Raw genomic sequence first — 15,933 nt, 5'->3', positions numbered from 1 at the left:
CACTTTTGGGTTATTATACTGTCTTTTTATTGACATTTCTTATGCTAAACTATGACTTCATGACATTTTTCAGTAAATATATCATGAACTTGTTATGACATACATTTTTATGGTTTTTCAAAATTTTGATGAGTAGGGTCAACATTCTTCTTATGTTTTTTCCACACACATGTCAAACCTAACCTTTAATTACTTAAGTAAAATAAGACAATTGTAATATTGGTATACATTATACATTTATTAGTGAACAACCCTTTCAAATCAGCCACAATTAAGAAAAAATGATTGCACTACTTGGTAAAGCATAACTAGCAACTTTCATTTAAAAAAAGTACAAATCTTAAAAATTTCAAACAGTATACAGATGTATATATAATACACTAACTAGTTATGTTAAATGCTACAAACAATATGATTCCAATGGAATGAAAAATTATAACCTTAATAAGAACCATTTCCTATATATAATATATATTAGTTGTTTTCCCCCCCACCCCCCAATACAAACATGGAAAAAATGAGGTAACTGTAAATGTGCAAGTACCAAAGCAAAACATCTGCCTAACACAGAACACATGCCCCTGGCTCTAATGGCGAGTGGGTAGTCTGGTGTTCAGGCAAGGACCCCTAGAGGCCAGGGAGAGTAAGAACAGTAAACCACTATCCCACCACAGCAAAAGTCATTGGTAAACAATAGATGGCATCTACGGAGCAATCAATCACAAATCCTAAATCAATTTTAGCTGCTTATTGGAACACATTTTTCCACCACACAAGCTGTGAGATTATTTAATAACTCGTAACAGAAAGACTACAAGACTCTATTCTCAGTTGTCATTAAAAGTTACCTCATTACCTAGGCCTTAAGGGGAGGTTATCTTTTTATTTATTAGGGTAGCTGGATATTGTCAATTAAATATTAATTCCAAAACAAGAGTGCTAATATTAACATCAATTAAGTTATCTATATGTGAACAATACATTTTAAGATATTGATACACTGAGAGCAAGAGCCTGATAGGCAGGTACAGTACTACACTGAAATAAGTATGACAACACTTTATTATTTTTTTCTTTTCTTTTTTTAAATCCCTTAAACTATATTGATTTTCACTGACATTGTTTAGGGGTATTAGTATAACATGCTTTAAGAATACATGGGATTCATGACAAACTATTGCATTCACGCAAGTGAGTTTTCATACCTAAAAGCAGAACATCTAGCACCGTTTCACTATGGCTTTTGATTAACTACAGTAGTTTCAGAGCATGTCATTTTCAGTCGTTAGGGCAATAACAGTAACACAATGTATGTAAGAATTCTGGATTCAAGACCATTTTTTTTTCCCTCTATAAAATGAAGTTAGCGCAATAAAATCTTGTAGTCATTCAGTTTCTATTACAAATGTGTGCAGTACAATGCATGGCAGTTATCAGCTGAGCGTTAAGATCCAAACCTCCAGAACCCAAAGCCAAATAGAGCTAAAAATCAGTTGGGATCTGGTTGACAAGCATGCATATTGTGCACCATTAAATAGGTCTCCACCAGAATTTGAGATATCCTCCACTAGAACAAACTTGTTTAACTTCTTTTTTTATGTCATGCAAAACACCTCTGAAGTAGATTTAGGAGTGAATTAGGTAGGATAGTGTGCACCACGGCACATTTAGAAAAGGGATCACAACCGCTATGTCAAACATATGGTTTGAGTAAAACAACAAAAGTATACACTTGTAATGAGTTGCAGTGTACATTGCCTCTTTTCAGTGAATATTAATAACATATTTACTGATCTTATTTTCTTGCATGCCTGTCTTTAAATGATGTAATATCTACTATTTCTGACAAAACTGAATATTATAATTGATTACATTAAATTATTTGTGGTCTGAGGAAAACAACCACACTAAAATCAGATATACCTTTTTCATGGCAACCTTTCCATTTTAAATGGACTGTTCTCCTTTATTTTTATATACCGAGAGGCCCTGAGTGATTTTTTTTAACTTACAATATATGCCAGTGAAAAGATATGTACACATTAATTCTCAAAGCTGTGGGTTTAACTCATTAAATGGCTTCTTTTTTTCTCTTGAAGGTGGCACACACATCAAAGACTCACATTCACTTAAGAAACAAAAGTAAAGAAAAGGCAAGATCCCTTTACACCTAAAAGCAAAGATTACATCTGCCTGTTAGTGCTTAGTGGGGCAGTTAAGAGACAAGAGTGAATTCAAAGCAAAAGTCCATTTGTTGCTCCCCCCCCCCCATCCACCCGAAAACGTATCCTGTTTTTTTTTTGTTTTTTTTCCGAGTGAACACAAACAAGGAACTAGAAGTCTAACAGTGTTTCTACACTACTGAACACTCCAGCTCTGTGTCATTTGAACCCTGTCCTAATCACTGTGGGGTACACAGTTAAAGTATCATGGAGTGACACCAGTGACTTCAACAAGGGTTTTCAACATTCTTCTGTCTTCAGACGTTTTCTAAAAGCATTCACACTGAAGCTATACATACAGTTGCTCTTTTACAACACCATCACCATGGCCTAAGACAATGACCTGACCAAGTTTAGAAGAAATAAGAACACATACATTACACAAACGTGTTAGTGCTCCAACTGTTTCCTTCAATGTATTTTCTTTAGAAGATAAAAGAAATAAATAAACTTTTTTTAACAGCATACTTTTAAAACAAGTGGAAATGACAAAGTATTTTCAGGATTAGTAATAGGTTTGTGCTTGTCACGGTCATACGAAGGCAGATCTGAAATCTTGAACAGTAGGCTATATCTGTATATTGGATTTGGCTCACAAACAATGAAATAAAAATCCCAGTCTTCCTAAAAGGGGAAGAAAGTTCATTTAAAACTCGCCACTCACTGCACATATTGCTTTCTGCACAGACCTCCAGAGCTTTATGGCATCAGCACAGCCTTCAGACGAGGATTCCCCTCCTTAAAAGCAGTTAGGGTGGAACCGCATGCTAGTCTTCCTTCATGGTGCTCTCTGAATAAGCAAGCAGTTCTTTTAGTATGCTTATTTGTCTCTTCTTTTCGTAAAATTCGACAATTTTGGTGGCAATGCTTGATTAAAATATTGCTAGTCTGAATCAACAGTTCATGCAAATCCTAGCATGCTGCCCTGTATCCAGTGGTTACACAATGCATTGGCTCTGTCAACAGGACAAACACACACACACAATATGTACACACGCATACACGCTTGCCAGAGGAACAATGCCGACGTGGAGGGTGGATGTAGCACTTGTGCAGTTATGCCAGATGACCTCAAAAAGATGCAGTCCATTAATCCATGACTGCTTTTGAACAGATCTGTGTTCCAGAAAAGATAAATTGGGGGTAGAAGAAACCCCATAGTTGCATGTCCCATCACTTGCAGTCCATAAACACCAGGCTTAACAGAATCTGCGTTTAACCACAGCAAGTCACACTTTCACAATATAATTTGCAAATCTAAAACAAATGAGGGGTTAAACTGTTGAAATGATCAATACGTTATTGCAGAACATACATTATTAACAAGTCACTTTGCCCAACATCTACACAAACATGCATCTATGATGGTCAGGCATCGCCTCCAAACACAGATACCCATGTTGAAGTATTCCTATTATTTTTCTGCTAATTGCACAAGGTGTCCAGCCTATCACCCTCCGACTCACCACTTCCAATGCAGGGCTCCCACTTTTCATGAACTCCACAACCAAATCCACTAAATAAAAATGAAACCCTGTAAACAAAAGCAGCAAATAATGCATTGTAGGGGAAATCTTTGGAATCTGCAACGAGGGGGCAGAGAAAGAACTGGCCGGCGATCCCAGAACTCTGGCTATAGGCTGCGATAGGCAGTGGGTTTCATGAGACTTGGACAATGAAGCACAGCAAAGGTACAACAAGCTCCAGAAAACAATCCTGGATTGCTTATTGTTTTGGAAGGGGCAGGAGTGGTGGGTTGGTAAGCTATATTTACTGGTGGACGCAGGTTAGGTGGCAGGTGTCCCCAGTTTCGGGAGAGACTCTGGTATGTGCAGCTTTCCAGTTCAGCACTCAGAGACAGTTCTCACTCCACCTCTCGGTGTACTTCCGACGCATCGGCTCGGCAGATAGGACAAGTGCGATTGGTCTGGAAGTAAAGCGTAAACATTGAGCATAAATATATTAAGCACAGCATATCAAAATATTCATACAAAACTATGAGAACACTATGAAATGGTTTTGAACTTACCTTTAACCATTTATCCACACACTTTGCGTGGAATTCATGGTTACAAGGTAATACCCGAAGTAGCTGCCTACACTCAAAGTCACTAAAGCACACAACACACCTGAGGAGAAGAAAGGATCGAGTTAACAGGAAATAAAGGCATCTATAGTGAGTGTATAAGCAGTTTATTTATTCAAAAGATGAGGAAAAGGCTCACAGCGTTTGTTCAGATAGATGATTCTCTGAGTTGAATCTGTAGGACGGAAGCTGCTCTATATCGGCTTTAGTGAGTCCGCGTGGTTTAGCTTCACCCAACCTCTCTGCCAGATTCAGTAATGCCTACACAACAGAAAGAGAGAGGGGGGGGGGGAGTGTGAGAGCGAGAGACGGGGGGGTTCTGATGATGTGTAAAAAGCCATAGCATGAAGATAGCATCTAGCAAAAACAAAATAGCATCTAGATAGAAAAAAAATAGCATCTAGAGAGGTAACCTTTCCCTTAAATAAGACTTGTGCTATTTCTAGCTTTTAGAATGTTTGGCCATAAACTAAAAAAGTTTATTGTAATGCTATGTCAGAACTCCAAATTGTTAAATATGTTCCAAATTAAAGTAAACCATCAGCACCTTTATATGAAGTCAATTGTCCTACCCAGTGGATTACAATGGATTGAACACTTATGACCAAACTAATTCAAATGAAAAGAGCTTCAAACCCGGTTTATACTGTATATTCAATGTGTGAAAAAAGATCAAACCATCAAACTAAGACAGTTTTAATTTCGTTAACTAAAACTATGACAAGATATGTTCTTCAACGTCCTTTTTCACATGACAAGAGTGAGATAGCACAGACTTCATTAAACATTAACCATATCAAACATGTAATATCTTTGACCAAAAAAAAAAAACACTTTAAAACTCAGCAAAACAGTCTTCTTTCCACTGTTCCAATTATTTGGTAGAAGTAAACATTTAACTCAATAAGTTAGGTTTGAAAATGTGGCAGCTCTACACACTGTTCTTAAGATTTTCGTAGAATGATCGAATAGTATTCTTCTTGAAATGCCCATCCCTACAAAGCTGCATTCTTAATTGTTCAACCTGTGTTTTTCATAAGATAATGATAAGGTGAAATAAATTTGACTTAAATTACAATATTATTGTTTTGGTTAGACTAGATTGACTGAAATATTCAGTTAATCTAGTGTAGCATTGATACAAATTAATATAATCTGATGAAAAAGGACATTTGACACAGGACTAAGACTAAATAAAATTAAAAAAAATAGCTGACAAAATTAAGAGAAAAAACATTTTGACTCAAAGTAATGACTATAGGTTGACTAAACTATTAAACTAGACAAAACAAGTTAGGATAAAAAAGGATAATGACTTAAAATGTGACTAAAACTAAAGAGCGTTTTTGTCTGAAAAATAGCTGCTAAAAGTAACACTGCACTAACCTCATAGTTCTCCATCTCCACATCATCCACATCCAGGTCTAGACTGATGGCTGGGCCCACTGCTGTTGGAGGCACAGGAAGCATTGACCTGAACAAAGAGAGAAACATAACTTGTGGAGCATTAACACAATCACTGCAACTTTACTGTGAAGCAGCAAATGATCTGCAAACACCAGCACTGAGGGGGAACTAGAGTTGATCGTTTCTGTCCTGCTTGAAAAGTAGAGATGCAAAAGCCAGAATGTATATTATTAAGCCTAACTGAGCTGCAGTGTTGACACAGCACAGTACAATAGTTGATTGCTGAGGCCAGCACCTTAGTAAAATCTATTTTACATTCAAGTAAATAACCACATGATTAAAACTGCTATACTTCACAAACATGGTGATTTGCACTGCAGGTACTTACAGGAAGTAAGGAAGGAAGCCTGGGTAGTAAGATGGAGGGGGAGGAGGAGGGGGTAGAGGTTGCTGCAACCGGTATCTCTGTCCACTCACTCGCCGGGGCAGCATGTGGGGATATGGCTGAGGAGTGACACACAGAGATTTAGGGAATCATGTAAAACTTTATTCTGACATTTGATAGCATTTTTATTTGCCAGTAACAAAAAGGAGTGAAGTAGATTTTTACTGAAGTGAAAGTTAGACTTTGCTTAAACTGCCAGACTTTTAAGACACAATACACATGATATTATTATTACAGTTCTGTTATACTTAAAGTAAAGTTTAGAGCAAGATAAACTTCCTCATATTTTGGATTTATTTTATGCTATGCTTTGTGAGCATCAGCAGCTTTGCTTTTCTTCCCTGTCACAAATCTGTCCATCTTGATCTAAATAAATGCCATTTAGCTTTCCGCATGAATCAGAACATTTATTACTTTATTGTTCCAAAATAAATAAGTTAGATTCATAAACCTTTTTCACAGAGATTTAGACCTGTTATAGCAGGAGTAACGCAACTAAAAATCATCAATGAATAAAAGCAATTACTGCAATGCAATACAGCAATTTATGGTATTAGTTATTAGTTAGACCGTGGGACATTTATTTAACTTTGTTGACGGAGCCGATCTGGCTACACGTGTATGTTAGTGCATGTGAGTCCCAATGTGTCCCACATGTTTGCACAGTTTGTGCTTTTAGCATCGTTAACTGCAAGCCGCCGGCCCAGCCATCGCCATGTTGAGATACGTGTGAAGGCAATGCCTCAATTATGGATATGCTCTGAATTTGGAATTCAGCACTGTTTAGTCTTTTTTCTAAGGACACTTGTCCATTGTGAAACAATAGGCTTCAAAGCTGTTGTAGTTAGCAATAGTGACAGTGTTTGCTATAGGTCTGATGGTGCAGACTGAAACCCCACAAAAAAAGGATTGAACGGCCTCCTGTAAGCACAATCCACTGCCCAAACAATACCACTCTTAGTTTATACGTCTACCGACAGCCCCGATTGGACACAAAAGCATTCTGTAACTAAAATGACTGCCTAAAGTAGACAAGAGAAAAAACCTAATGCTAAGACTTTCATAAATTTCTAAAGCATTAGGGAAAAAAAGTACAATGCTCTTGAAGACTTTTTAAGTCCTGCAGATGCCCTGTGTGCCTCCAACTGTGAATGTGTTGTTTTAACAGGTGTGAAGCAGCTCATGTTAAAATATTAGTCATAAGTGTACTGTAAATTTCCCTGGAAACGTCTGAGAGGCCGTCTTACCACGCCAAAGGGGAGCTCCTGATGCAGAGGCTCTTGAGGAAGATACTGTAGGGGCAGGGAAGGAGGCAGCGCTGGTGGGTGATGAGAGGGAGGGTAGGAGAAAGTCCCTAATGGGTGCTGGTCCCCTCTTAGGTCAACTTCATTGTCTACCCTCTGTAGAGGCTAAGAGGAGAAAAAAGATGCACAGAAAATGGGTGCGGTTAGACCCAACATATGTATGCAAATCAACAAACTACTGATTACATTCAACATCCACTGCGTGCTGTGTTTTCATTAATGAGCTTGTGTATGCTGTGGGCTACTCACCATGCGTGGGTGCTGAGGCTGTAAAGGGACAAATTGGCTCAAAGGAGTAAGGTGCGGTGGCTGGTGGGAGGGTACAGATGGGGTTGGGTGCAATACAAAATGTTCGCTGGAGATCAGGGGTGGAAAGGCTTGATAAGACACTGGCATATGCTGCATGGTACATGCCTGTATGAGCTGCAGAGAGAAAAAACAACAACACAAGAGCGGACAGAAATTATTATAAGTATTTTTATCCCCTTAATTATATTGCTGTTATCATCTAAATTACACTGTGAAAATGTTTCCACTTAACTTAAGCAAATTTGCTCCTTACATGAGCAGAATGGCAATTATAATGAAAGCATGTTGTAAGCGTGTAGCGAACAGAAGCGATGCATTACATAAAACCACAGCACTGACAGTATCGGCACGACACTAATTATTGTTCTGTTTGTTTTCACACATACACAGCAGAATGATATTATATGTTGCTTAACTGTTTCTAATAATTGTGCTAGCATCAAGACTAAACCACAAATCCTGCACAGTAACAGCAGCAGATATTTGTTAGTCATGAACAGTGACAGATTGCATAGCTGGTATGGTGTGCTACATGGATGCCACTGACATTTGGGCTCTTCCTTTTCAAACTCACAGGAGGAGGAAGGCAGCAGAGCAGAGAGAGCTGTCCGCTGAACATTACCGAGCATGCTGGGAGCTGCTGAGTGTTGCACCCCGGAAGGGGCTGCCCGGTGTGGATAGGGAATCCGTGGGTCGTCACCGTTGTAACAGTGTATGATATTGGAACGGATCCCTGGTGCATCTTTCAAGAAAAGAAATTGGGGGGAGAGATGGGGTGACTCACAATCTGCCTGAAACAGAAGCGTGTCTGCAAGAAAGAACTCAGAAAGAACTCATTGTATACTATGCATGTTTCATAGTAAATATGAACATTACTGAGGAATACGTTTGGTCAGACAACACATTTTTGTGATGATTTTAATGTAAAGTGTCTTTGAGTACTATGAAAAGCGCTCGATAAATAAAATGTATTATTATTATTATTAACTTTACCCATCAGGTTGTCCTCGTTCAGTTACCTGGTCATGTAGATCCACCATGATGGGGCTCTGCTGGGGAAGGTGAGCAGCAGGGTGAAGCATGCGTGGTGGTGTGCTGGTGCGGCTGTACTGTCTGGACTCATCTAAAGGAACCTGTTGGTGATGTTGGGAGAAAAGCAGATGATGGAAGTTCTCATCCTGGACCAGAGAAGTGTGCAGTACAGGCCTGTCTCGTCTCCCCCACTGGCGTCTCACTGGTGGGCTGTAACAACACAGAAAAGAAAATTGACAGAGACAGTTCAATACATTGTACATTTAAGTCAAACAAGTTGCATATTTCTCATATTATTGGATTAATAATGCACCAATCTTAAGTAATGGGGGTATATGTCACCAAGAAGCAGTGGGGCCGCTCAGAAGGTAGCATACTCTTAATAAACACAATATAGCAATGTTTTCTTCTCTCATTTGGAATCTTAAATAACTTTTGAGAAAACAAGCAAGTCATACTTTTGAGTTTTTATTAAGTTTATGTTGACACGGGCTTATGGTGCTTGAAAATCAACCTTATTTAAATAAGTGAGACTGTAGTTTTGCTGGATAGAGGCTGCTAAACATGTTGCATGTAACAATATTCTGTTTACTTAATGTTAAATTACATTTAGGAAAAATAAAGGTGCATTTTGACTTTTTTGTCTGTAGGCAAGGCAACATGGGTCACACACAAAACTGCCATTTGGTTGATGTTAGAAGTATCCCAATGTCAGTTTACATACTTTAAAGTGAGATACGACTACCGGTAAATAAATGAAAAGTGACTTTTTATAAGAAAGGGGTTTTATGGAAAGACAAGGCAACGTTTGTACCTTCTCCTGAGCTGCACCGGGGTGTTGCAGGGCTCTCCAAGAAACCTCCTTGGATTTAAGGGGGCTGTTGGTGGCAGCCTATTTACTGCTATTTCCCATGGTCGCATTGGTGACGTCGTGCAGACGAGTCACACTCTGGGAACGGAAACTGTACAGTGGAGGCACTCGTATGTTGCCTCTGATTGTCTTAACCCTGCAAAAAACACAACAATTGACAAAATCACAATCCTGCTTGTTATGCTACAGACGGAGCTTATTTATATCATTCATCTAGCAACCGAGTACACAGTTAAAAAAATACTGATGGCAGCTAATTTTCCTCTTTACAACAGGCATATACCAGCTATCAAGTGAAAAATGTACAGTGTCAGTCACATTTTTACACACTATATAAAACATTTACAGACTTTCAGGCCTGGTACACCACACACCCCAATGGGATTAGATATGATGTCACTGAAACTGAATTATACAAATATCTGCAAATAAAATAAGGGTTCAAATAATAATGTTAAATTGGTCATTTCTATGAGGAACACTCAAGGTATCTGGACCCCATGTTGGTGATAACTCTACTTTACAGTTTAGGTTTAATCTCAAACCATCAGATTGTAAATTAACTGTGCTGTAAATCCCCTAAAATTAGAAACGTAAGAAGTAGGTATGGATGATTTGAGAACATGTTTCTGACTTCATATTGTAGAGAAGCAGACGTTTTTCTTCAGGGATGGGTTTATTTTACTGCTACATTTCTTATATTTATTGTAAATGGCCTAAATTAAAATAACTATAGGCACATTCAAGGCTTCTCATCTTTTCTCTCTTGTGAGATAACAGTTGGGTGTTTTTAAAGACTTAATTTACTTAAACAAAAATGAATATTCACTTGCTCCAATGTCCCAGTAGCACTTTCATTGCTGCTTTATTTATATACTTGAAAAACTCATTACATTTTTAAAACACATGACAGTGTTTTTACACAAATTATAAGACAAATAATAGAAAGATGTCCTCTACAGGTGCTGAACTAAAGATATCGAGATCTGGTTGTTTTGAACCCAAATTAATGTAATTTCTAATATAGAAAGAAAGTCACAAGCGTACATCAGTTTAGTTGTACAAATTCCATAGTTGCATTTTTAATTTTAGGGAATTACAAAGAGTTTACATATATTGGGTTTCACCAAAATGCTAAAATATAGTGGAACTATTGTACATTGTTAAAGTGGCAGCATAATTGATGCGCTATATTCGGGGGAAGAATATATATGGGTCGCTATAGCCTGCCTGAACAAAAACATGGAGAGCCATGTGCTCAACAGACAAAGCAACAACAAAAGATGTGAAAGGAAAGCGGGACCGCTCGCTAGCATGTAATATAGAAGACCCCTGTGCTGTTACACCGTGTCTTACTAATATCACGCTAAGCTCAGCACACCTAACTGTGAAATAGACAAACATTAGCATTGTGGCAACCGTCGGTTCTTTACTGTCCGGGATCATTTGACGTCCCCTGGTGAAGGAGACCTGCTAACTTTAGCCAAGCTAGGCTAACGCTTTGTCCCAACACAGCAAGACTCACCAGCTGCAGATAACTGCTGTTGGCAAAGCTATTTAGCCAGAATGCTAATACATGTTTAGGACGTGTGCACAGTTATCACTGACATATTCTACTCATGTGACACAGCATAGACAGAGACCAGCATTGTGAGGACAGGTTTAACGTTACGCTATGTGAGTTGGCCAACAACAGACCACGTCTTACTTTCTTTGCTAGTTTGCTTGCTCGATGAGGAGAGATGTTTCAGCCTCCGAAATGGCGTGTCCCATCAGGTTATCCTTGCACCTAACCGACTACTATCACCCGATAGAAACCACCGTAAGCTGACTGTCAGTCGACTGTTGTTTGTTTCCCCAACAGATTTTTGACAATGTCGAGCGGAGCTGCTATTAGCTTGCTAACGCTTGTCAGCTAACACAAGCTTCCAGCTGCTGCATAGAGAATCCGTTTTATTCCAGAACCCGCAGAATGGCCTGTCCATTAAGGGCAGAGTGTACCTGAGCAGGAAATACCGTCAAACATGTGAAAAGTAAACGTTTGCTAGACAACGATAGTAAACATTACTTGGCGCGTGTGTGTTCCTTGAATGCATTGTTATGACGAAACCACGCCCCATTTTGCGACTGACCAATCAGAGCGTAGCAAATACAGACAGCAGACATCCAGACAGTCTTTGCTACAATGTGTCAAAACAAGCAGTTCCTGTTGTTACTTTTAGCTTCCAAACAAAAAAGCTCCATGAGAGGTTCCAGGGTCACCAAACACTTAAAAATGTTTTAAATATCCCTCACCCGAATAGTAAGCCTAATGTCAGACCGAATAAATACTCTGACCTTTTTTATTTTTGTTATTGCATCTTGCCAGCTATAGATAGATAGATAAATAGATATGTGTATACTTTATTGCACAGACAGATTTATAGTGCAATTTGAAACATGCCTAATAGTCACCGGTGGTGTAAAGTAAGCAGGTACATCTACTGGGGTTGTAAACTGGCGTCATTTTGAGGTGCTTCTACTTTATTTCCATTTGATACATTGATGCTTTGTTATAGATTAAACTATGAAGCAGTACCTAAAAAGCAAGCAATTGAAATTGAAGCTTCTCTTCAACATATATACATTAAAGTGCTGACATGCATTAGTATTAATGATCCAGTAATATTCAGCAACACTAACATGGGCCTTGCTGCACAATGAGTACTTTTACTTGAAAGTGCATTATGTTGCAAATACATCTGTACATTTGCTCAAATAAAATTCAGGACTTTGACTTGTGATGTTATATTTCTTATAGTGGGTATGCTACTTAAGTAAATGATTTAATACTTATTCCACCAGTGCCAGTCACTTTTAGTACAAAATCAAAATAAAAGTTGTCCACCGGTTGAACTCTTTCCAAATGAGGAACGTAATATTTAACCACTTGACCATTACTGACCTGAAAAGTTTTTGGGGATTTCTCAACTTAAGCATCTCTCTTGTGGCAACCTGTCTCACTTCAAAAACAAAAACAGAAGTGATCAATTTAGCAATTTCGACCAAAAGTAAAATAGCATTTTCATTAATTAGTTTTAGCCCACTTAAAACATACACTAAGTGTCTCTTTTGCATGAGCGCTGCCTTTGCAAAGTCTAAAAATGTTGGTCTTAAACTCTACTGTGGCTCACAGTCTGTTTTGACTCACTGGAGGCCACAGTGTCCAATACACTACCCTACCGGTTATGTAATATTGCACTTGCATGATCAAGTTAGAAACACCCATCATCAGCTATTGTACAAATCTCTAAGCTAAATGTTTTTTTGTAGGCCAGCGAATGGAGCTGCAAAATACTTTATGTGATGCTTCAGTCGAGGATAACCGAGCTTTATTGGGCTGTATAAGCTACCAATCAGGCCCGTTCTCTCCAGTAAGAGTTAATAAATAATGTCTTCGTCTGTTTTTAAAGCTCCCGTGCAAAGCACATGGATGCATCCAAAAGAATACACCTAACAAAGAGCTGGTTAGGGATAGCAACATTGGTATGCAACGTTGACTAAATGTAAACATTATAACATCGCACTCGGTAGCAGCAAAACAAGGAGGGGCAGGAGGTTCAGCAGGATGACAGCCTCAACAGCCCGTCTCACCATCTCCCGTAAACACGCACTGTAAACCTCCAAAAATCAACCGAGACAAAGCGAAAACGGGAGGAGCAATGTAGTTACCTGATTGTTAATGTGCAAACATCTGATCACTGATATTTTCCTTGTAATGTTCACATCTCGTTAGGCTAAGTGCGGCATCCCACGGTCAGCTGTTCCCGTGTGGAACATTCCGTGGATTTCACCACTGCTGTAAAAAAAAGGTGTTCAACGTTCGACTCTCGTGTTATCAATGCATTTTGTTTGTATGTTGTGCGGGTTTATGGTTCTGTGACCCGAGAGATTATTTCCGTAATCGCCACTGTTTGGTTTCGAAAATGTTAATCCAGTCACACGGTTGCTTTGAGTTTCTGCAATTCCCCGTGACACCCCCATTTCTGCGTATTTCAGGAGCGGAGAGCACACGCAATGCTGCCATTTTTACCGTAATGGTCTGAAAAAAGGTGTACTAGTTTGTCTCGAAAGTTCAGCGTCTCCTATGGAAAGCATTGTTTGTAATCTGGGAGAGAAAAACAAGAATAAAAAGTATTCAGAACTTAAAGGGCACTCCAGCGGTCACTTCATCCTGTTTTATCCACCATAGGGGCATTCAAGAGGGCTCTTTTTTATTTAATTGACTGATTTAAAGTATCAAAGGTAAAAGTACTCATTATGCAGAATGACCCCTTCCTGAGTGTCATTATGTAATTGGATTATTATTGTACACATTGTAAATGTAGTTCCTCAACACTATATCGAACAAGGATAATGCCTCTGTGTAATGGAAGGAAAAAGGAAAGAGTCCTTTCAACATGCCTATGTATTGGCACAATATACAGTTGTGGTCAAAAGTTTACATACACTTGTAAAGAACATAATGTCATGGCTCTCTTGAGTTTCCAGTTATTTCTACAACTCTGATTTTTCTCTGATAGAGTGATTGGAACATATACTTCTTTGTCACAAAAAACATTCATGAAGTTTGGTTCTTTCATGACTTTATTATGGGTTAACAGAAAAAGTGACAAAATCTGCTGGGTCAAAAATATACATACAGCAACACGAATTAGCAATTTTGGTGACTTAGAAAGTTGTGTCAATGAAATGAGCTTCATAGCATGGCCTCTTAACTTCTTGTGAATGATTAGGAGTGACTACAGCTGGTGACTTCTCTGAGGCCATTTAAATAGGGCTCATTGGATACAAACACCCACAAACGCTACAATGGGAAAGTCAAAGGAGCTCAGCATGGATCTGAAAAAGCAAATCATTGACTTGAAAAAGTCAGGAAAGTCACTTGGAGCCATTTCAAAGCAGCTGCAGGTCCCAAGAGCAACAGTGCAAACAATTGTTTGTAAGTATAAAGTGCATGGCACTGTTTTGTCACTGCCATGATCAGGAAGAAAACGCAAGCTATCACCTGCTGCTGAGAGAAAATTGGTCAGGAGGGTGAAGAGTCAACCGAGAACCACCAAAAAGCAGATCTGCCAAGAATTAGAAGCTGCTGGAACATAGGTGTCAGTGTCCACAGTCAAGCGTGTTTTGCATCTCCATCGACTGAGAGGCTGCCGTGCAAGAAGGAAGCCCTTGCTCCAAAAGCGGCACCTTAAGGCTCGACTGAAGTTTGCTGCTGATCACATGGACAAAGATAAGACCTTCTGGAGGAAAGTTCTGTGGTCAGACAAAACAAAAATCAAGCTGTTTGGCCACAATGCCCAGCAATATGTTTGGAGGAGAAAAGGTGAGGCCTTTAACCCCAAGAACACCATGCCTACCGTCAAGCACGGTGGTGGTAGTATTATGCTGTGGGGCTGTTTTGCTGCCAATGGAACTGGTGCTTTACAGAGAGTAAATGGGATAATGAAGAAGGAGGATTACCTTCAAATTCTTCAAGATAACCTAAAATCATCAGCCCGAAGGTTGGGTCTTGGGCGCAGTTGGGTGTTCCAACAGGACAATGACCCCAAACACACATCAAAAGTGGTAATGGAATGGCTAAATCAGGCTAGAATTAGGGTTTTAGAATGGCCTTCCTAAAGTCCTGACTTAAATCCCATTGAGAACATGTGGACAATGCTGAAGAAACACGTCTATGTCAGAAAGCCATCAAATTTAACTGAACTGCACCAATTCTGTCAAGAGGAGTGGTCAAAGATTCAACGAGAAGCTTGCCAGAAGCTTGTGGATGGCTACCAAAAGCGCCTAATTGAAGTGAAAATGGCCAAGGGACATGTAACCAAATATTAGCACTGCTGTATGTATATTTTTGACCCAGCAGATTTGATCACTTTTTCTGTTAACCCATAATAAAGTCATAAAAGAACCAAACTTCATGAATGTTTTTTGTGACAAAGAAGTATCTGTTCCAATCACTCTATCAGAGTTGTAGAAATAACTGGAAACTCAAGAGAGCCATGACATTATGTTCTTTACAAGTGTATGTAAACTTTTGACCACAACTGTAACTATAACTGTTGTTGGCATTTGGTATTCTCATCAAAAAATTCAGTTTCTTAATTCATGAGTCAGTGTGCGTCATTATTTATCTATATTATAATATAGATAAGTCTTGTCTACGTGGAGCGATAACACCCTGACCCTCGGATCTTTCAGTTATTCATTTAAGTTTG

At 38.9% G+C, this 15,933-nt stretch overlaps 1 protein-coding gene across 4 annotated transcripts; it reads right to left on the bottom strand.

The window, feature by feature from the left end:
- Positions 1-217: 217 nt before the first annotated feature.
- Positions 218-13,681, bottom strand: rnf44 (ring finger protein 44). 4 transcript variants are annotated; one of them, XM_068714447.1, is made up of 12 exons: positions 13,388-13,681; positions 12,621-12,678; positions 9,620-9,812; positions 8,793-9,015; positions 8,348-8,515; positions 7,714-7,887; positions 7,408-7,569; positions 6,104-6,219; positions 5,695-5,782; positions 4,448-4,569; positions 4,252-4,351; positions 218-4,149 (listed from the first exon to the last, which is right to left on the bottom strand). In XM_068714447.1, the coding sequence occupies exons 3-12, from the start codon at positions 9,724-9,726 to the stop codon at positions 4,087-4,089; spliced, it is 1,323 nt and encodes a 440-aa protein (XP_068570548.1). In that variant the 5' UTR covers positions 9,727-9,812; positions 12,621-12,678; positions 13,388-13,681; the 3' UTR covers positions 218-4,086. The 4 variants fall into 4 exon arrangements, with proteins under 4 accessions (XP_068570548.1, XP_068570551.1, XP_068570549.1 ...); XM_068714450.1 differs by having other exon boundaries at positions 8,396-8,515; XM_068714448.1 differs by lacking the exon at positions 12,621-12,678.
- Positions 13,682-15,933: the final 2,252 nt, after the last annotated feature.

The sequence above is a fragment of the Cebidichthys violaceus genome, unplaced genomic scaffold (genome assembly GCF_023349555.1).
Source record: "Cebidichthys violaceus isolate CVI_PGR_0920_01 unplaced genomic scaffold, fCebVio1.0.p SCAF_2, whole genome shotgun sequence".
NCBI lineage: Eukaryota > Metazoa > Chordata > Actinopteri > Perciformes > Stichaeidae > Cebidichthys > Cebidichthys violaceus.
This window is presented reverse-complemented; position numbering and strand designations above follow the sequence as displayed.

Excerpts from the sequence above, each read along its gene's own strand:
- rnf44 (XM_068714447.1), bottom strand. The coding sequence starts at position 9,726 with ATGCGACCATGGGAAATAGCAGTAAATAGGCTGCCACCAACAGCCCCC. Across the intron at positions 7,570-7,713 it reads AGCCTCAGCACCCACGCATG|CCTCTACAGAGGGTAGACAA; the intron begins GTGAGTAGCCCA and ends TTCTCCTCTTAG. Across the intron at positions 4,352-4,447 it reads CATCTATCTGAACAAACGCT|GTGTGTTGTGTGCTTTAGTG; the intron begins GTGAGCCTTTTC and ends TCTTCTCCTCAG.